At 37.6% G+C, this 18,827-nt stretch overlaps 1 protein-coding gene and 1 pseudogene across 1 annotated transcript in view; one reads left to right on the forward strand and one right to left on the reverse strand.

The window, feature by feature from the left end:
- LOC114042109 (olfactory receptor 4D5-like) overlaps positions 1-13,355 on the reverse strand; it is a 14,389-nt gene extending 1,034 nt beyond the window's left edge. Inside the window, exon 1 of the mRNA XM_027860793.1 lies at positions 13,323-13,355. Within this exon, the coding sequence (XP_027716594.1) occupies positions 13,323-13,355 (33 nt within the window). The remainder of the gene's footprint in view (positions 1-13,322) is intronic.
- Positions 13,356-13,821: 466 nt separating this feature from the next.
- LOC114042110 lies at positions 13,822-14,606 on the forward strand (annotated as a pseudogene).
- Positions 14,607-18,827: the final 4,221 nt, after the last annotated feature.

The raw sequence follows: 18,827 nt of genomic DNA on the forward strand, positions 1-18,827 counted from the left end.
TGTGTGTGTGTGTGTGTGTGTGTGTGTGTGTGTGTGTGTGTGTGGACAGAGGGCACAGGGTGATTCCAATATGAAAGAATACTATCTAAAAATAAAATGAAGGGATGAGAGAGGATTTTACTGGGAGAAGGAGAAATGGAGAGGTAGAGTGGGGTAAATTATCTCACATAAAAGAGGCAAGAAACAGCTTTTACAATGGGAGGAGAAGAGGGGGAGGTGAGAGGGAATGAGTGAATCTTACTCTCATTGGGTTTAACTGAAGGAAGGAATAACATACACACTCAATTGGGTATGAAAATCTGTCTTACTCTACAGGAAAATAGGGGGGAAAGGGATAAGAGAGTGGGGGAATGATAGAAGGGAGGGCAGATTAGGGGAGAGGGTAATCAGGAACAAACACTTTTGAGGAGGGACAGTCAAAAGAGAGAATAGAATAGAAAAAATGGAGGGTGGGATAGGATGGAGGGAAATATAGTTAGTCTTTCACAACATGACTATTATGTAGGTATTTTGCATGACTACACATGTGTGGTCTGTGTTGAATTGCTTGCCTTCTCAATGAGTGTGGGTGGGGAGGGAGGAGGGGAGAGAGGTTGGAACTCAAAGTTTTAAGAAGAAATGTTTAAAAATTGTTTTTACATGCAACTGGGAAATAAGATGTACAAGCAAAGGGATATAGAAAGAAAATTGAGGAACTATGAGGTTAAAGTGTTTGAGGGATTATGTATATTGAAGTCTACTACTATTGGGGAGGGCATAAAGATTCAGGGCAAAGTACCGAGAAAAGTGCCTTCTTTCCTTGAGGAACAAAACAGAGTGTGTTAGACAACAGTTACTCAGCTGATTTTGATTGTGTGGTAGATATGGATTGAGTAAACCACAAAGGAGGAGAAGTTTCTGAATAATGATGGTAGAGGAAAAGCTTGGAAATGGCAGTGGGTAGCAGAGAGAATTACAAATAGCCCATTTCTACCAGTGAGCTGGGCAAATGAATGAAAGTATAACTGGGACTGGAAAGTATGGTCAATAAGGGTACATCATAAAAAGGGAGTCATTTATCAGAGCCAGAAAATGGAAGGAGTGGGGAAAAGATGAAAGCAAATTTGGTATCTGTGTAATAGGCATTTCAGAGAATGCAGTGAAAGGGGAGGGTAGTTTTAGAGTGAAATATTATAGAAGAGATTGGTTTGGGTTTAGTGGTATGGAAATAGAAGAGATACAGTTAGGGTGACACTGGTTTATTGAGGGCTGTTATTAGCAAAACACAAGCACTGGTAGGTACCACCAAGCATGGTCCCAACAATAGACCCTGTCACTTAAGGACCAGCTTAAGTAAGATTGCAGAAGCACAAGGGAGATCTCCAATTATTCAGCCACAGAAATTTCTGAAAGCCTGCCAAGGCCTGAAGAACTTGAATTCCAGTAGGCATTATGCCCACATGGAGAATCCCAGACCTTTGAAGTAAATATAATTATGGTGCTACTAATAAGCTACATTATTTTTAAATCTAGTGATTCATTTTGGGGGAGAAACTCTACATGGGAGTTCAAATAGATATATCACTTAAATGAAGTTATAGAGAATAAATACATATATATATATATATTACAATTAATTCAACATTTATTAAATGCAAGATGTTGTTCTAGAGGCATTAGGCATATAAAGACGGCAATGAAACTATACTTAGCCTCAAAGAGTTTATCTATTATTAGGGGGATATACATAAGTAAGAAAACACACAAAAAAGTATATATATATATATACATATTCATATATAGGGAGAAGGAGGGAAAGAATGAGAGTTAGAGAGAAAGGTCACCATCTGGTGCGACAATTTGTTAAAGATTTCAGGGTCCTGGATTGTACTTTGAAGGAATTTAAGGATTCTATGAGCAGAAGGATAGGATTCCAGGGGCAAGGAAGACTAGTTTTGCAAAGGAACAGAAGTAAGGATGAAATGTTGTGTATGAAGAATAGCTAACAGGGCAACTTGACTAAGCAGTGAATATAAGGAGGAGAATAACTAACACTTTTTGAATGAGTGTGAGGGATGTGTGTGTGTGTGTGTGTGTACTGTGGGTGAAGGAAGGTAGTAGTTACACACTGAAGTCTATATCTTAAGGATAATATTTTGTCAGCTATATGGGGAAGGATATGAGAAAACCTGGAAACAGATAAATCATTAAGCAATAGTCCAGAAAGAAAAAAGATAATTAGAGTAGAGGCTGTGTGAATAGCATGATTTAAGATTATTGGCTTTTCAATTTGTTTAAAAAATTTTTGCTCATAAAGATTATTTTATTTTTTGTAATTTCCTAGCTTAATATTAGATACATGAAATCATGCAAATACTTCATTAGTGACAGATGGATATGATGGAAAGAAAACTGACTTTGCAATCACAAGACTAAGGCTTGAATTCTAGCTCAGTTACTGTCTCTCTTTTGGGACCTCCTTTTCATAATTTTAAAATGAGAGGTCTGGGCCAAAATATTTCTCATATTCTTTCCATATCTAAATTTATGATCCTGTAGATACAATGGAGATACAATAGTTGTCTTTGATAAAATGAAAAAAATTATTTTGTATTTTATATTTGATTTTATTCTTTAACTGATTCTATTCTGTAACTGCCTGAGTCATATTTCGTTGTCTCTGAGTTAAATCCAGAAGTTCATGAGTCCAGAAATTCAATTTTTCTTTCTGAATTAAGTTTAAAAGTTAATTTCCCCTATAAATCACTTTAATTGAAAGAAAACTGTTATCTCTGTAGCACTAATTGCCCTTGAACAATTGGAAGAAATTTGTTATCCTTGATGGATGCAGGTGGATGGCATGGAGTCTAGTCCATTCTCTCTGCAATGCTGGCTGTCCTTCAGGAAAGTCTGGTCTATTATTGCTGTGACGCTAACTAGTCATACAGGTGAGCATCACCGATGAGCTTTCCAAAACAACAAGATGGAAGTAGGGATTGGTGCTAGCCCTGCATTCCTGCATTCCATCTAATCATGTTGTTTTTCACCTGTGATGCTTCCTGTTCCTTATTATCTAGTACTTCCCAAAACCATATGAAGCACAATAAGCTCTACTGACTGAGGAGCTGAGAGACCCATTTTTTGGTAATTGCTAGCCTTATCAATTAACTGAATATGTTCAGAACTTTTGTCTCAGTTTACCTTAACTTCTCATTTTACAATTTCCAATCAAATAAGAATCCATATACCCATATGGACCATACCATACCCAATATGAGGCCATTCAGCCTCTTCTCAAAGACCCCTATTGTTGGAAACATAAGAAGATAAAAAAGAAACAGAACAGAGCCATCCATCACAAATAATCATGTATTAATTATGTTGCATTGGACAAGATCACCTCACCTATAGGTTGGTCTTACTATTTCAAGTCTCTTACCATTCCAATCTATCTTCCACTAAGCTGTCTACTGATCTTCCTAGAATATAGATCTCACGATATCATCCCCCTACTCAATAAACTCAAATGGTTCCCTAAAACCTTCAGAATCAAATATAAAATCTTCTATGTGGCTTTCAAAGCTCTTCAAAACATGTTACCTTTTCAATAGTTCCATTCTTCTTATATCTTATTCCTCTCCACATACTCTGAAATTCAGGAACACTGACCTATTACCTGTTCCTTGTATGTAACTTTCCATATCCTAGCTCCAAGTATTTTTACTCATGTCTCCTTCCCTTTGCTTGGAACATCTTTTTTACTAATCTCTCTCTCCCTCTCTCTCTCTCTCTCTCTCTCTCTCTGGATTCCTTCCAGTTTCAGCTAAATTTCCATATTCTGAAAAAAAGCCTTTCCCAGTCCTCCTTAATCTTAGTGCCTTCCTTCTTCCTTCCCTCATGTTGAGGGAATTGATTGAACCGTACCGAATCCATCTTGTGACTCAATTCTGCAACTAGCTCGGTTCCCTTTCTGTTCAATGATAGGTCTTGTCCAATTTCTGTCTTGTGAGAAAAATTTATTCAGTTGTGGGAATTGTGAGAGTACTTTGTTGCATTGCTTGAACCTATTCCTGCATGACTGGGAAGTTGAACCACCTCTACGTGTTGCTTAGAGACCCTTAACTAAGGATCTAGGTTATGCTGACAAGAAACCTGGTCAGATCTGAAGATTGATGTGAAGAGTTTTCTCACAATAATAAATCTCAAACAACCTATAAGTCTTCTCTGAAAACTGGCACTGTATTGGTCAGTTAGTTGTAGTTTTCCATGTTCCTTCGATTGAATATAGACACTTGTGGGGAGTGGGACACCTCTTTTTCTGACTTCACGGAATTGTACCTGTTTGCTCTATCCCTCTCAACTTGGAGAGTTCCTAATCTTTCCTCCAATTAGAAATCTATTAACTAATGTTGTATCCTTGTTAATTATTTTCTTTTAATTAATTTGTCTTATTTGATTGATTGTTTTTAATTCATAAAAATCTGTCCCACTCTGTATTCAGGGTCTTTGGCTGGGGAGTCCATTGACCCTTTTATTATACCTGTTTTGCTAATAAATCATATAGCTCAGATGGTTTGCTCAGTTATTATTATCTATCCACCACAATGTATAAGTCTTGTTTGAACATAGCTGTTTACATGTTTTCTCTCTCATTAGACTGTGGATTCATTTAGAATAGGGACTGTATTTTGCCTTTTTCTTATCCCTAGTACTTTGCACAGCACCTGGTACATAGTAGGTTTTTAATAAATGTTAGTTGACTGACTGACCTCTTTATGTCTCTTCCCTCATCTATAAAATTAGATAAAAATACTTATATAATGTACTTCACATAGTTGGTGGGAGGAAAGTGACTTTCAACCTGTAAATCCATGTTAAATGTGAGATAATATCATTATCACAGTTGTATTACTCCTCCCAAAGGCAGAAACATTCAGACAACTCAAATTAGGAAACTTTTCTTCCTATTACTAGCTTTACTCTGTTTGACAAGAAAACACTTCAAGGATTTTGAAGGTAATGTTCTTCTACAACTTCTCCACCACCATCACCATCATCTCTCCTTTTAGTTAAACATTCATGGTTCCTTTAATCTATTATCATATGGAATATGTATGAATCTATACACCATTATCGTCTTCCTTCTATAGACATACTTCAACTTGTGGTTTCCCCTTTAATAAAGGGCAAGCAACATGGGACAAAATATTCCTCACCAGAATTTAGTACAGTTGGGGATCATTGGATACTTTATTTTTATTAACAAAGGCTATGATTAAGTTAGGTTTTTGTTTTTGTTTTTGTTTGGTTTTGGATGATACTTAATACTGTTGATTGAAATCAAACTATCATTAAAAACCCTAACTAGAGATTTTTTCACATGGATTTCTTTTTAGTGACATCTTGCCTCACTTATACAACTGATTTTTTTTTATTCCAGTTGAAAGACTTTACATTTATTTTCATTACTTCATTTTATTAGCTTTAAGCAACTGTTCCAATCTAACAGGAGCTTTTTTCAATCCTGCTTTTATCATTCAATATTTTGATCATTCCTACAATCTTCACATCATTTGAAAATGACCATCTACAGGTTGATCAAAGTTTTTAATACATTTGTAGAACAAAATATGGCCAAAGACAGAGCACACTGAAATATTACACTACAGACCTTCTTTCAGAAAGACTTTGATCCATTAAACATCAATATTTGAAGGATCTAGTCAATCAACTAGCCCCTCCCCCATCTAAGTGTGGTATCTATCATACAGTCCATATATTTCCATTTTGTCCACAAGGATAAAATGATAGAACTTTGCTATAAACTTTCAGAACTCTAGAAACCTAGTTTCAACATTGCCCTCATCTGCCAGAATGAAAAAAAAAAGTGAATGAGTTTAATCTTGCATACTTTTTTTTTTCTTGATGAACCCATGATGGCACACAATGATTACTAATCCCTTTTACAAATGTTCACACACTATGTTTTAAAACAGCCATTCTAGGTATTTGCTTAAGACTGAGTCAGATTCACAGATTATTGAATACAACTCTTTTCTCCTTTTGAAACCTTGCTTTCTTCTTCTTCTACTACCTCTTCTTCTCCATAGTTCTTCAAGGATTAGTGATAGCAATTTGGTCTAGTGGAAATTACCTTGGATTTGGAGTCAAAGGATGTGGGTTTCAAGTGTTGGCCCTGCTACTCACTAGGTATGTAAACTTAATCAGGTCATTTAACTTCTCTAGGACTCAGTTTCGTCATTTGTAAAATGAAGGGATTGAATAAATTCTGAGTTCTCCTAAAGCACTAAATTCTACGATCCCATGACATCCATAAGTTTTTATTTACTTACTTTTGAGGTAACCAGTCAACTGAGAACACCTAACTCATGCCCCAACCTCTACTTTACTGGTTCTCTATTCATTTTCTACTTTTTTCATTATCTTCTCTTTCCCCTTTTCTATCTTTTTGATTTTTCTCTTCTGTTCATCTTTTCTCTTCATATGTACTTCTTTAATAGCAAGGGGGGAAGAAAATCCCATTCCTTCAGTTAATATACATTGAAATTTTCTCCAGGAGAAAGGTTAAAGAAAACTTGAGTCAGTTTGAGAGTCAACTAGGTTTCAATTACAATATTATTATATTAGTTTTAACTATTATTCTATCTTATATTATTTTTAAAAGTATGCGATCTTGTAAGAATGCATTAACTTATAATTGTAAAAGTGAATCCATAAGCCTTTATTATGCTTCTTGAGAGAAGCGGGCACACAGCAACCTAGTATGGCATATATATGCCGATACAGAAGCAGAGCCAGATTTTACATGGTTAAATTAAAATTTAACTAAATTTAATTAAAATTTTAAATTAAAATCCATACTCCTCCCTTTAGAGCTGGGATTGGACCACCTCATTTGGGGTTACACTTTTCCTGAACTGCCCATCCCAAGTTACTCTTTGTCATGTTTAACCCTTCTGATAACATATGAAATGTGCCTAGTTCTGTGCTATTGCTCCCCTCTGGGCAAAGAAGTTAGTATTAATAAGCCTATTACACATGCACACTCTAAGTAAAGCTTAACCTTTGTCCTAAAAAAAAAGTGAATCCATTTATAATTAAAATAAATTAAAATCTTATTTTTTAAAAGTTATTTAGGATCAAAGTCTCTCCTCTGTAATAGTCATGTTAAATTCATCCTTTTCTTTAAGGCAATTGAGGTTCAGTGATTTGCCCAGAGTTACACAGCTAGTAAGTGTCAAGTGTTTGTTCTGAGGCTGAATTTGAACTCAGGTCCTCCTGACTTCAGGGCCAGTACTCTATCCACTGAGCCACCTAGCTGCCCCTAAATTCATTCTTCTTAAAGTCACCTAATAGTCCAGAAGAGCTTCCATTTTTGTTCAACGAGAAAAATTATTAGTTTCTAAACCATGACGAAACATAATAGGAAAAAAAATACTCAAGCAGATGACTTACCCTCCGAATTATCAGGGATCCCATCAGCAACTTCATTGGGTCCTGAACACTCTTGCCTATTCAGTGGGAAGAATGATGTGAGGCATGGATCTTCTCCTCTCTATAGCTTGTTCCAATTCCCCTGCCTTTCCAAGAAGAATCCATGCAATAATTTCAGCTAATCTCTGCTACAGTGATCATTCCAAACCCTCAGGTGAAAAACTCAGCCTCATCAGTAGAAGCTTCCAAAACATCTGCATTCCTTTCCCTACCTTAGCCCTGGTATTCTAGCCTGCTTTTCCTGCTCATGGGGCAGAAACTGGGGTATTTTCAGCAATTTCTGAGGCCTGAGAGACAATGTTTCTCTTGGGCACTTCACTCTTTCTGCTCCTGAATCAAGTACCTAAAAACCCCAGGGTCCATGAGCCCAAGAGAGGCAAATTTCTATAATAAGCCAGGACATGGAGGGACAATCTCCCAATAACTAAACAATCATCCCTAGACACAGGATCTCTCCCCATGATTCAGTGCCTTGCTTTAGGATGGAAAATGTCAAGAAGGAAGGGGTTAGTGGTCACACCTGTTCCAAACTTTGCACTTTCTGATGTGTCTTCCATCTGCATCAGTTCTAGTGGCTCCATTAGGAACCATGAACTAAACAAAGTGGGGCCACCTCCACAAGTGACTTTTCAGAAACAAGGTTTTGAATTTAGTTGGTCCCTGAGCAAAGACCTCCCAAAGTCTTGGATGAAATCAAAGAAAATAAACACAGATAAGGTTTCAAAATAAATGGAAAGATATATGTAATTCTAAAAATGTAATGGGAAAGACTAATATGCAAAACATAACACATTTTTGGACCTGAGCAGCATGGGAATTTATTTTGTTTGACTGTCTATTTGTTGCAAAGGTTTTATATTTTTTTCAGTGAGGGGAAGGATGTGAAGGAGGTAAAAAATACATGCTTGGTAATTGAATAAGAAAGAATTAAACCAAAAAATCATGGGCAGATGATGAAATTTTAATGTATTGAAAAGTTCATAACCCTATGCTACCTTTTTACTAGATAGATGGTACATAGATAGATAGATAGAAGAGAGAGAACACTTATTAAATCCTTACTATATGCCAGGCATTGTGTTTAATGCTAGTAATACAAATATAAGAAAATAAGATGGTCCCTACTCACAAAGACTTTTCATAATGAGTAAAGAAAGTATACAAAGGGAGCCCAGAAAAGCGGGTGGATGAAATGCTATGGTTAATAAGGAAAAGAATTTGGCAAAGTAAGATGAAGGGTGAGTGAGCTCTAAAATAGCAGTTCTGTTGGGGGAATCATGAATCAAAAGAATGGGACCTCGAGTGAAGATTCAAAGAACCTTGAAGTAGATACATGACATACATAGTGGATAGATCCCTGGGCCTAGAAACAGGATGACTTGAGTTCAAATCCAAACTCAGAAATGTATTAGCTGTGTGACCTTGGGCAAGTCATTTAACCTCTTAGTCTCAGTTTCCTCAACTGTAAAATCTGGGTAATAATGGCTTCCAGATCAAACAAAATATTTGTATGGAACTTAGCACAGTGCCTGGCACATAGTAGATGCTATATAAGTGCAAGTTATTATTATTATTGAAAAATTTAAGCCCCTCTAATACAAGATTGCAGCAGCCTTGACCATATGTGTTCCTTACATGTGTGTCTCACTACCACTGTATTCTAATTTTTTTAACCCATTATTGCCACTGTCACAGTATTTGTGGTAGAGTATTTCTCCAGTTTATGGAAGAAATATTTTGTAGCCTTACAGCTTAAGAATATGAGCTTTCTCAAAAGAGAACAGCATCTTAGGAAGTTCATAAAGTTCCCATCAATAAATATATTAAATGGAGCAACTGATATCTTATTGGGTTTGTTGTGGAGTAGATTCCTGTTTCATCATGGGTTGAGCTGTTCAACCTCAGAGACATCTTCTAAAGCTAGAAATCTATGGTTGTTGAGGTTGCTGAGTTCAAGCTAATTTAAAGGACTGATAATAACTTCAGCCTTTTTTTTTAAAGAACTTTTCTCCTTGGTTTAGTGAAAATAACAGCTGTTTTCTTTTAATTTTTGAACTTATAATTTTTTTAAACAAATACTCATTATCCTTCCATTCTACACTGTCCAAAGTACAATAAGAAAATACAAGAAAAATAAAAGCCTGATAATAGATATGTATGACCTATGGAAACAAATTCCCGTATATTCTATGTACAAAAATATACATATCATTCTAAAGAACTATGGAATCTGAATGCAGAATGAAGCATACTATTTTCACTTTTTTTTCTTTCTTGTGGTTTCCCCCTTTTGTTCTGATTCTTCTTTCACAACATGACTAATATGAAAATATGATTAATATGATTGTATAAGTATAACCTATATCAGATCACTGTTTTCTTGGGGAGGGGGAATGGGTGACAGAGGGAGGGAGAAAATTTTGGAACTCAAAATCTTATAAAAGTGAATGCTGAAACCTCTTTGCATTTAATTGGAAAAAATAAAATATTGTCAAGTGGTGGAGGAGGAAGAAATATAGTGGTGGATCAGTGGAATAGATTAGGTATGTAATACACAGTAGTAAATAACCACAGTAATCTGGTATTTGACAAGCCCAAATATTTAATATTTGGGGACAATAAATCATTATTTGACCAAAAAATTACTAGAAAATAGTTTGGCAGAAAATAGTTATAGATCAACAAGTCACGCTATATGCTGAGATAAGGTCAAAATGGTTACCTGATTTAGATATAAATGGTGATATAAGCAGATTAGGGGAGCATGGAACCTTTTACCTGTCAGATTTATGAATAAGGGAAGAATTTATTACCAAACAAGAGCTACAGTTTTAAAATATGTAAAATGAATAATTTTGATTACACCAAATTAAAAAGGTTTTGAAGAAACAAAAGCAAGATTAGAAGGAAAGCAGAAAGCTAGAGAAAATTTTATACTAAGTGTCTTTGATAAAGGCCTTATTTCTCCAATATGTGGAGAACTGAGTCAAATTTATAAGAATATGAGTCATATCCCAACTGATAAATGGTCAAAGGATGTGAGCAGGCAGTTTTCAAAATAATAAATCAATGTTATCTATAATCTATAAAGAAAATATAAATTATATATAATCTATAAAGAAAAAATGTTCTAAATCACTATTGATTAGAGAGATGCAAATTAAAACAACTCTGATGTACCTCCTCATACCTATCAGATTGGCTAATGAGACACAAAACAAAAATGAAAAATGTTGGATGAGATATGAGAAAACTGGATTTGTGATTAATCCACCAATTCTGATATTTCACATTGTTTTCTATTTTTTCATTCTTTTGAATTTGTGTTACAGTGTCTTGATTTCTCATAAAGTTACTAGCTTCCAATTGTTCCATTCTAATTTTTAAGAAAGTATTTTCTTCCTTAAGCTTTTGGACTTCCTTTTTCCTTTGGCCAATTTTGCTTTTATGGCATTCTTCTCCTCATTGGCTTTTTGGACCTCTTTTGTCATTTGGGTTAGGCTATTTTTTTAAGGTGTTATTTTCTTCAGCATTTTTGGGATCTCCTTTAGCAAGCTGTTAACTTGTTTTTCATTATTTTCTTGCATCACTCTCAGTTTTTCCTCTACTTTTCTTACTTGCTTTTCAAAACCTTTTTTGAGCTTTTCCATGACCTGGGACCAATCCATATATTCCTGGAGGCTTTGGATGTAGGAGCTTTGACTTTGTTGTCTTCTTCTGGTGGTATGTTTTTATCTTCTTTGTCACCAAAGTAAGAATCTATACTCTGTGTGTTTTTCCACTGTTTGCTCATGTTCCCAGCCAATTACTTGACTTTTAAACTCTTTGTTAAGGAATAGCTCTGCTTCTAGCATGGAGGGCGAACTGTCCCAAGCTTCAGGTGTTTGGTGCAGCTGTTTTCAGAGATACTTCCAAGGACCTGTAAATGTTCAGTTCTTCCAAGGTGGTATGGTCAAAGGAGAGGTTTTTACTCCTTTCCTGGCCTGTGCTCTGGTCTATGAGTGACCACAAGCACTCTTTTCTGTCTTGGAACTGTGAGGAGGACTCTCTCTCCACTGCCACTACAAGCTCCACCATGCCAGTACTCCTCCTAGCTCCAGGACCACCAGCCAGAACTGTGACCCAGATCCAAGCACTGGCAAAGCAAGAGAATCCTGCACCAGCAAAAAGATCCCTGCAATCTCCCTCTGATCAGCCACTTGATTTCCCCTCAGTCTGTGGGCCACAAGTTCTGGAGGCAGCCGCCTCCCCTGGGCCATGCTTGGGGAGTGGGGCTGGGACCCCATGCTTCTCTCTCACCACAGACACAGACTTTTCCTACTGATCTTCTAAGTTATCTTTAGTGTTCATGGGTTGAGAAGTCTGGGAACTGCCACAGATGCCTGCAATTCAGTCCTTTGAGGCCTGCTCCAGGTTTGCTGAGGCCCAAGCCAAACTGCGTTCCTCTCCCAGCCTGGCGCAATACACCTTTCCGATCAACCATCCAGGTTGTCTTGGGCTGGAAATTTGTTTCACTCTGTCTTTTTGTGGGTTCTGCTGTTTTAGAATTTGTTTAGAGCCTTTTTTACAGATATTTGGACGGGTTTGGGGGAGAGCTCAAGCAAGTCACTGCTTTTACTCCACCATCTTGGCTCCACCCTATAATCCACCAATTCTGAAGAGCAATTTGGAACAATGCCCAAAGGGTTATAAAACTGTGCATTCCCTTTGATCCAGCAATATTACTACTACTTGGTCTTTATCCCAAAGATATCAGAGAAAAAGGAAAAGGACGTTTATGTACAAAAATATTAATTTGGATGCCCCTTTACCCCCTCTTTCTCACTCAATTTTGCATTTGTTCCTATTATCAGGCCTTGTAAATAGAGTATAATTGACAAATGTTTGTTGAATTGAATTAAACTGAACTCTGAGCATATGAATATTGCTATCTACAGTCAGTACAAGAGTTCCTTATCCTCATTTTTGTAGTGATTGACTTCCACACATTTTGATTCCTTTTTTACTTTCTTGATCTAATTAATGGTCATAATTAAGCTGGGGCTGCCAGAGATTTTTTTCAGATGCAGGGATTGGGATAGAGAAAGGTATGCTTTCTCTCCACCCCATTACAGAGATTAGTGTCCCTGCACCTCTTAGTTATCTATTAGCTTATGTCACTACAAGGTTTGAGTTGGTAATGCAGGTTCTAGGAGATGATGAAGAAGTTTTGATTAATGGTAGCGGAAGCTGAGAGAAAGGGTTGAGCTAACAATTTATTCCTATAATTATATTTCCCATTAGTCTGTCTCCCTTAGGAGCTACATGTTTTCATACTTAATCTTTGATGGAGTGTAGGTTGGACTCTTTGAGGAAATTATTTCTCTACCTTCCCCCAACCCAATCCACACAGTTTCACAACTAAATTTTCCCACATGCTGGAATTCCTAATTGTGCTTTTGCTTATTGACTTCCTAACTTGTTCCCCTGCTTAAGAGCTATGTGTCTTAGCTGCTTGATAAAAGTGGTTAGCTGAAAATCCCCCAATTCTCAGCTAACCTGAGAAAAATTCACTACTGACCATATCCTAGCCCAAAGCTGCCAATGCTTCTTTCTTGGACCTCTCTGCATGCTCATGTCTGCTCAAGACTGATAACAGCAAACTTTGGCAGCCATGTAAATCTCCATGTTGATAGCACATAAGGGTGTTTGCAGAGATTTTCAACCTTTCAGAGAGACAAGAGGCATTGCTTTTCAGGGGTAGCTGGTTTAAACGCTGGTGGTTGGACTGAGAATTCTGTTAACATTTGCCTACACAGGTGTATAATTCAGTTGAATACTTCACTTACCCAGGTTCGCCATAGCTTCTCAAGTTGCTTCATGTAGACTTCTCTATTCAGGTTGTTCTTGGGGATTATATCTTGTTACTTGTGCAGCTACTTATATCCACTATCCTTTGATACATTTCCATTTCCATTGTAGTAGTCATTGTGTATATTGTTTTCCTAGCTCTACTTCTCTCTGTATCAATTCACAGGAGTATTCTAAATTCTATTGTCAATTCTTTATAGTTATTTCCTACAGCACAGTGATAGAATCCATTATTTTCATATGCTATGATTTGTTTAGTCATTGATGCTGAGGACTTCTGAGGTGCTAAAAGATTACTTGCCCATTGTTTCCTTTTTCTTTCACTAACATTTTCTCTGGTATATTGTGGTCAATATGTTTGAAATTCAGTTATGTAAGCATCCCTCTCTGAGTATTTGGTTATTGAGTGGAGGGTTGCCTTATCCAGGATGCAATCTTGACTGAAGGCTGGGGAGAGGGGTGGAATTACCTGGCACCATGGTCAGTTTCATTCCTGTCATCAAGTTTAAGAATTACTTTGCAGGAATGCATACAGTCTTAGGGTGGGGGGAGGGGCGAGAAGGGGAGAAAATTTGAAACTCAAAATCTCGGGGAAGTGAACGTTGAAAACTAAAAATAAATAAATTAATAAGATTTATAAAAATAAAAAAGAATTACTTTGCAGTATATACTACTTTGCTTTGTATGTGGAAAATAAACTGGGTCTTTTGGTGTTTTGCTCTCTGTATTAGGACTGGGAGGTATAGTACCAGCAGAATATACCAGTGACCTCAAGATTTGACATCAACATCCCAGATCTTGACATTCTAGCCATAGCTTTTATCACATATTTTCTGGTTGCTGGCCCAGCATTGAGAATACAGGGCAGGTTCTCTCCCAGCCTCCTGGATCTGCAAGCTATCTCACCCTGATTCAGATCCCAGTGGCAGTCCTAGCAACCTTTCTAAGGCTTTACTTGATCACCATCAATATAGACCTTATCATTATTGACTTGCTGGCCTTCTCAAGGTATAAGCATATAGGGATGATTGGTGGCCTGCTTTTTGGGAGGATTGGCTACTACCTGGTGCTCAGACGGTGTTGTGTGACCATCTTTGTCTTCCCGATTCAGACTCTTTGACTAAAAATCCTGTCAGATGTAGTGGTCGAGGTATTCTTGGATGAGTGAGGGTCAGAACCAGTAGTATATGTACCTGACCATGGCTATAGTAGCTGCCTAGTCTCTCTTCATTTACTGGCTCACCTTCCACCTGGTCAGGTGAAGGAACCATAAGGTCCCTTCTTTCATTCCTCCCCAATCCTCTGTACACAGCTAACTCAGCTACTCAAGGGCCAGAGTGAGGATTGGAGAGGACCAGGCCTCTATTCTCTGGAAAGACAAGAAGCAAGAGGAGGGAATTCATTGCCCTGGAGTAAGAAGGCTAGAAAGGAAGGAAAGGATCAGGTCATAGAGGACTTTAAAAGCCAGAGCATTTTATATATGATTGAAAAGTCAATAGAGAACCACTGGAGTTGATTGAATAGGGGTATGACATAGTTAAACTTGTGCTTTAGGAAAATTAGTTTGACAGTTAAATGGAGGAAGGACTGCAATGGAGAGAGACTTGAGACAGGGAGACCAAATAATAGGTAACTGGATCTTCAGGTATAAGCACAACTCCTTGCGTGTGCTGGTGCAGATTTAATGAACTATGATCCAGGTTGGGGACAGAAAAAGAAACATTTATGAGTGCCTCCTTCTTATTTGCAATGGACATTCTGCACAGTTTCTCAGTGCATTTGGGGATACCCATTATGGTCATAGTTGTTAGTCTGTGAAAGCAATCTTAAATCTTTCAATTCAGTCTTGTGGTAGATGACATTTTTTTTTACTCAGGTCATCCTCTATTGGTCCCTGTTCTCACTTGCTCTATTCTATGTAGCTATGACACTTTAGTTAAACTCCTTAAGGAAAAATTGTAGAAGGGATAATAGAAAGTATAGATTATGGGTATAGGATCATAGCATCATGGATTCAGAGTGGGGAAGGACATCAAATGTCAGTTAGCCTTTTATTTTGCAGAAAGGGAAATTGAGCTCCAGAGAGGTTAAGTGATTGGACCAAAGTCATACAGGTAGTGTGGAGCAGAGCAAGGATTTGAATCTAGGCCCTCCAACACCAAATCCAGTCTCTTCATTGTTCCATGTTGCTACCATTTGGGAGTGCGTAATGCAAAGTAGAGTGTTTTCAGAGGGGGACATTTCATGTTGGGGAGAGATCCTCAAAGATCCCAGATTTGGGAGGCTAGAGGGACAGGAGTGTGACAAAAGTGAAATGGGAAAAACTTTAAAGATATATAACAGTCCATGCATGAAGTAACACATGGGGCTCACAACTGAGGTTGTGCTCCTGCACTAGAATAAGGAAGGGGTACTTGAGTCTCAGATTTAAGGGTCAGGTTGAGTCCTTGGCTCCCAGCAGTCTCTCTGAAAAGTTTTTGGGTGGATGTGTCTATCGAGGGATTTTCCTGTTTCCATTGACTGGGGAATCTGAGAGAATTTGTCCTCTCTGAAAACAGAAACAGACTCCTTGAATCCCATTAATAGCTAAGATCTCAGGAAATGGCTTATACTTTACTGTAGTTATTTTCCCTACCTCTCTATCCCTATGCTTTTACTTGTCTCTTCAGTCCCTACTGAAGGCTGTGAAAATATATGAAGGGAATAATTTTGGAACTGATTCTCTCTCATCCTCAAGTTCTCTTCTTTGCTCAGAGTTTTCCCTCTGGAATTGTAGGGGAACTTCTAGGAACCTCATAACTTCAAAGTTAATCATGGGCAAATTTTGGAATTATGCTATAAATAAGGACAGGAATTTTCCTGTGCCCTCAAGTTCTATGCCAAACTTTTTGAGTCTTCAGAAACCTGGAGCATGTGCCCAGTGAGGGGCACTGTGGCCCCCTAGAACCTAGTAGTCTCCAATTTGAGAGTACTTTGACACTGATATCAGTGGCATGGCTTCTATATAAGCAGATTTAAATATGTTGGAATACATTTAGACAATACCAAAGTCTGATGACACCACCCTAAAGTTATATTCTACATGTTTCCTTTGTAGGTATTTTTGCTGATGGGTTTTTTAGTGTATGTGTCAGGGAATAAAAATTTTCATAGTCGTCTCTATCAGTATAAGTTTACCCCTACTTTGTGGTAAATGGGAGAACTTAACAGGAGGGCATTTCAGGGACTTCAGAAGAAAAGGAGGAAGAATGACCAAGGATCCTAGTGTAACAGAGACTACCATGGATTTCACTGCCTGGAAGTTTATGTAGGTTAGATTTAACCCTTCCTCCAGGATTGTTTGATTTTAAGGAGATAAGGGAGTGTCTAGATTTTTTAAAATGGCTCCAGCCTCTATCAATTGTGTTCTTTCCAAGTGTAGAGGATCACTGCTACCCCAGTTTCATTAGCTACTAACAATCAAATTAATTTTTATTCAGAATTATTTACTTCAGAAGGTGTAATCACAAATACAGAAACTTGCTCTCCAATCATGTGAGAGGTTTAGTCCTCCCCTCCCCCAACCCTGCATCACACTATGAGGAATGGAAGAGGATTCGGTTCATAGATCATTTTAGTTCCTATAGAGCACATTCTCAGTTCCAAGTCCCAAAACCCTTCAGGCTCAAGTCCCAAGCATCCTAGTTTTTTAGGGCTCCTATGCCACTTGGCTGCTGCAACATGCCACCTGCAATCTTGGCTCCAAGTTGTTGTAATGGCTCAAGCTTACAGGTGCGTTGTGGATTGCAGCTGACATCTGAAACTGAGAAGGACAAATGAAACAGAAAAGAAACAAATATCCCCAGGTCTGTTTCTTGGAGTCAGAGTAAAAGAGGGTTAGGGTTAGGGTTAGGGTTAGGGTTAGGGTTAAGATTAGAGCAGAAGAAGAAAGCCCTTCCGCACTCACTTGTTCAATTCATGGCATTACCATTGTGTGTGAAATGGGATCTTTACCCTATGTGTGAAGCAGGAAAGAGTAGCAGACAAAAGCCACTGGAAAAGAGCTAATACCAAAAAGAGAGCAACTGGCTCAGTCTTCCCAGTTTAAAAGATCCAGCCAACCAAAAGGGGCTATCCTTACTGCCACAATAGGGAATGAAAAATGTCTCCATGTTAGGAGAACTTGGTGTGCCTAGGCAAGCCTGAATTATAGTAGGATCCCAGATTTGGTGTTGAAAGGGAACTTATTAGTCACTTAGTCTAACTCCTTTAATTTAAAAGATTGAGAAACTGGGAACCAGAGAAGGGAAGTGGCTCATCCATGGTCAATTAGAAAAGAAGGATGGATGGAAGCAAGGAATGAAGGAAGGAAGGAAGGAAGTTAAAAAGGAAGGAAAGAAGGAAGGAAGGGAGGGAGAATGAAGGGAAGGAGGAAGGGAGAAATTTAAGTAAGAAAGAAAGAAGCAATGAAAGAAAGAATTGAGGAAGAAAGGAAGGAAAGAAAGAAGAAACAAGATAGGAAGTAAGGGAAGGAGAAAGAAAAGAAGGAAGTTAGGAAGAAGAAAGGAAACAAAATGTTTATTAAGCACTTACTACGTGCCAGACACTGTGCTAAGCATTTTACAAACATTATCTTATTTGATCCCCATGATAACCTTGGGAGTTGAAAGCTATTTTTATCATCATTTTAGTTGAGAAAACTGAGGCAAATAAAGGTTAAATGAATTGCCCAAAGTGACACAGCTGATAAGTGTCAAAGCTACCTTCGCACTTGTATTCCTGAATCCAGGATCAGTACTATATCCACCATGCCACACAGTTTCCAATCCATTATTTTTGTAGTGATATGATCACAATATAATAACAGAAATAATCTTCCTAAAGCATGAATCTGACCATGTCAATCCATGATCTCATATTGCCTCTATAGTATGATACAAACTCAACTGTTAATAAGTTAAGGCACTATAAAATTTTACTTCAGTCTACCTTTCTAAGCTTGTTTCATGTTACTCTACTTCATGAATTTTATATTCTAGCCTAACTAGACTGTTATGGTTTCCTAAACTTGATATTTCATCTCCTACTATCTCTTTGCAGATGATTGCCAAATCTAGTCTTTTTCCTGAGTTCTAGCCCCACATAACCAACTACCTTTTGGAGATCTCAAACTGTATGTCCCACAGATATCCCAAATATGACCAAAAAGAACTTATTATTTTTCCCCTTAAATTCTTTTCTCTTTGAAACTTCCATATTACTATGTATAACCATTCTCCTAGTTACCCAAGCTCTCAGTTCCAGTGCCATCTTTGGCACCTCACTTGTACTTTCCCCACATATCCAATCTTCTATCAAATCTTGTCATATCTTCTTTCAAAACATTGCTCTTGTTTTGTCCCCCTTCTCTCCAGGTACACAGCCACAACCCTGGTACAAGCTTTCCTTACTACATGTCAGGAATATTGCAATAGATTTCTGGTTGATCTCTCTACTTCCAGTTT

Source organism: Vombatus ursinus, unplaced genomic scaffold (assembly GCF_900497805.2).
Source record: "Vombatus ursinus unplaced genomic scaffold, bare-nosed wombat genome assembly UNPS02014258.1, whole genome shotgun sequence".
In the NCBI taxonomy this organism is placed as follows: Eukaryota; Metazoa; Chordata; class Mammalia; order Diprotodontia; family Vombatidae; genus Vombatus; species Vombatus ursinus.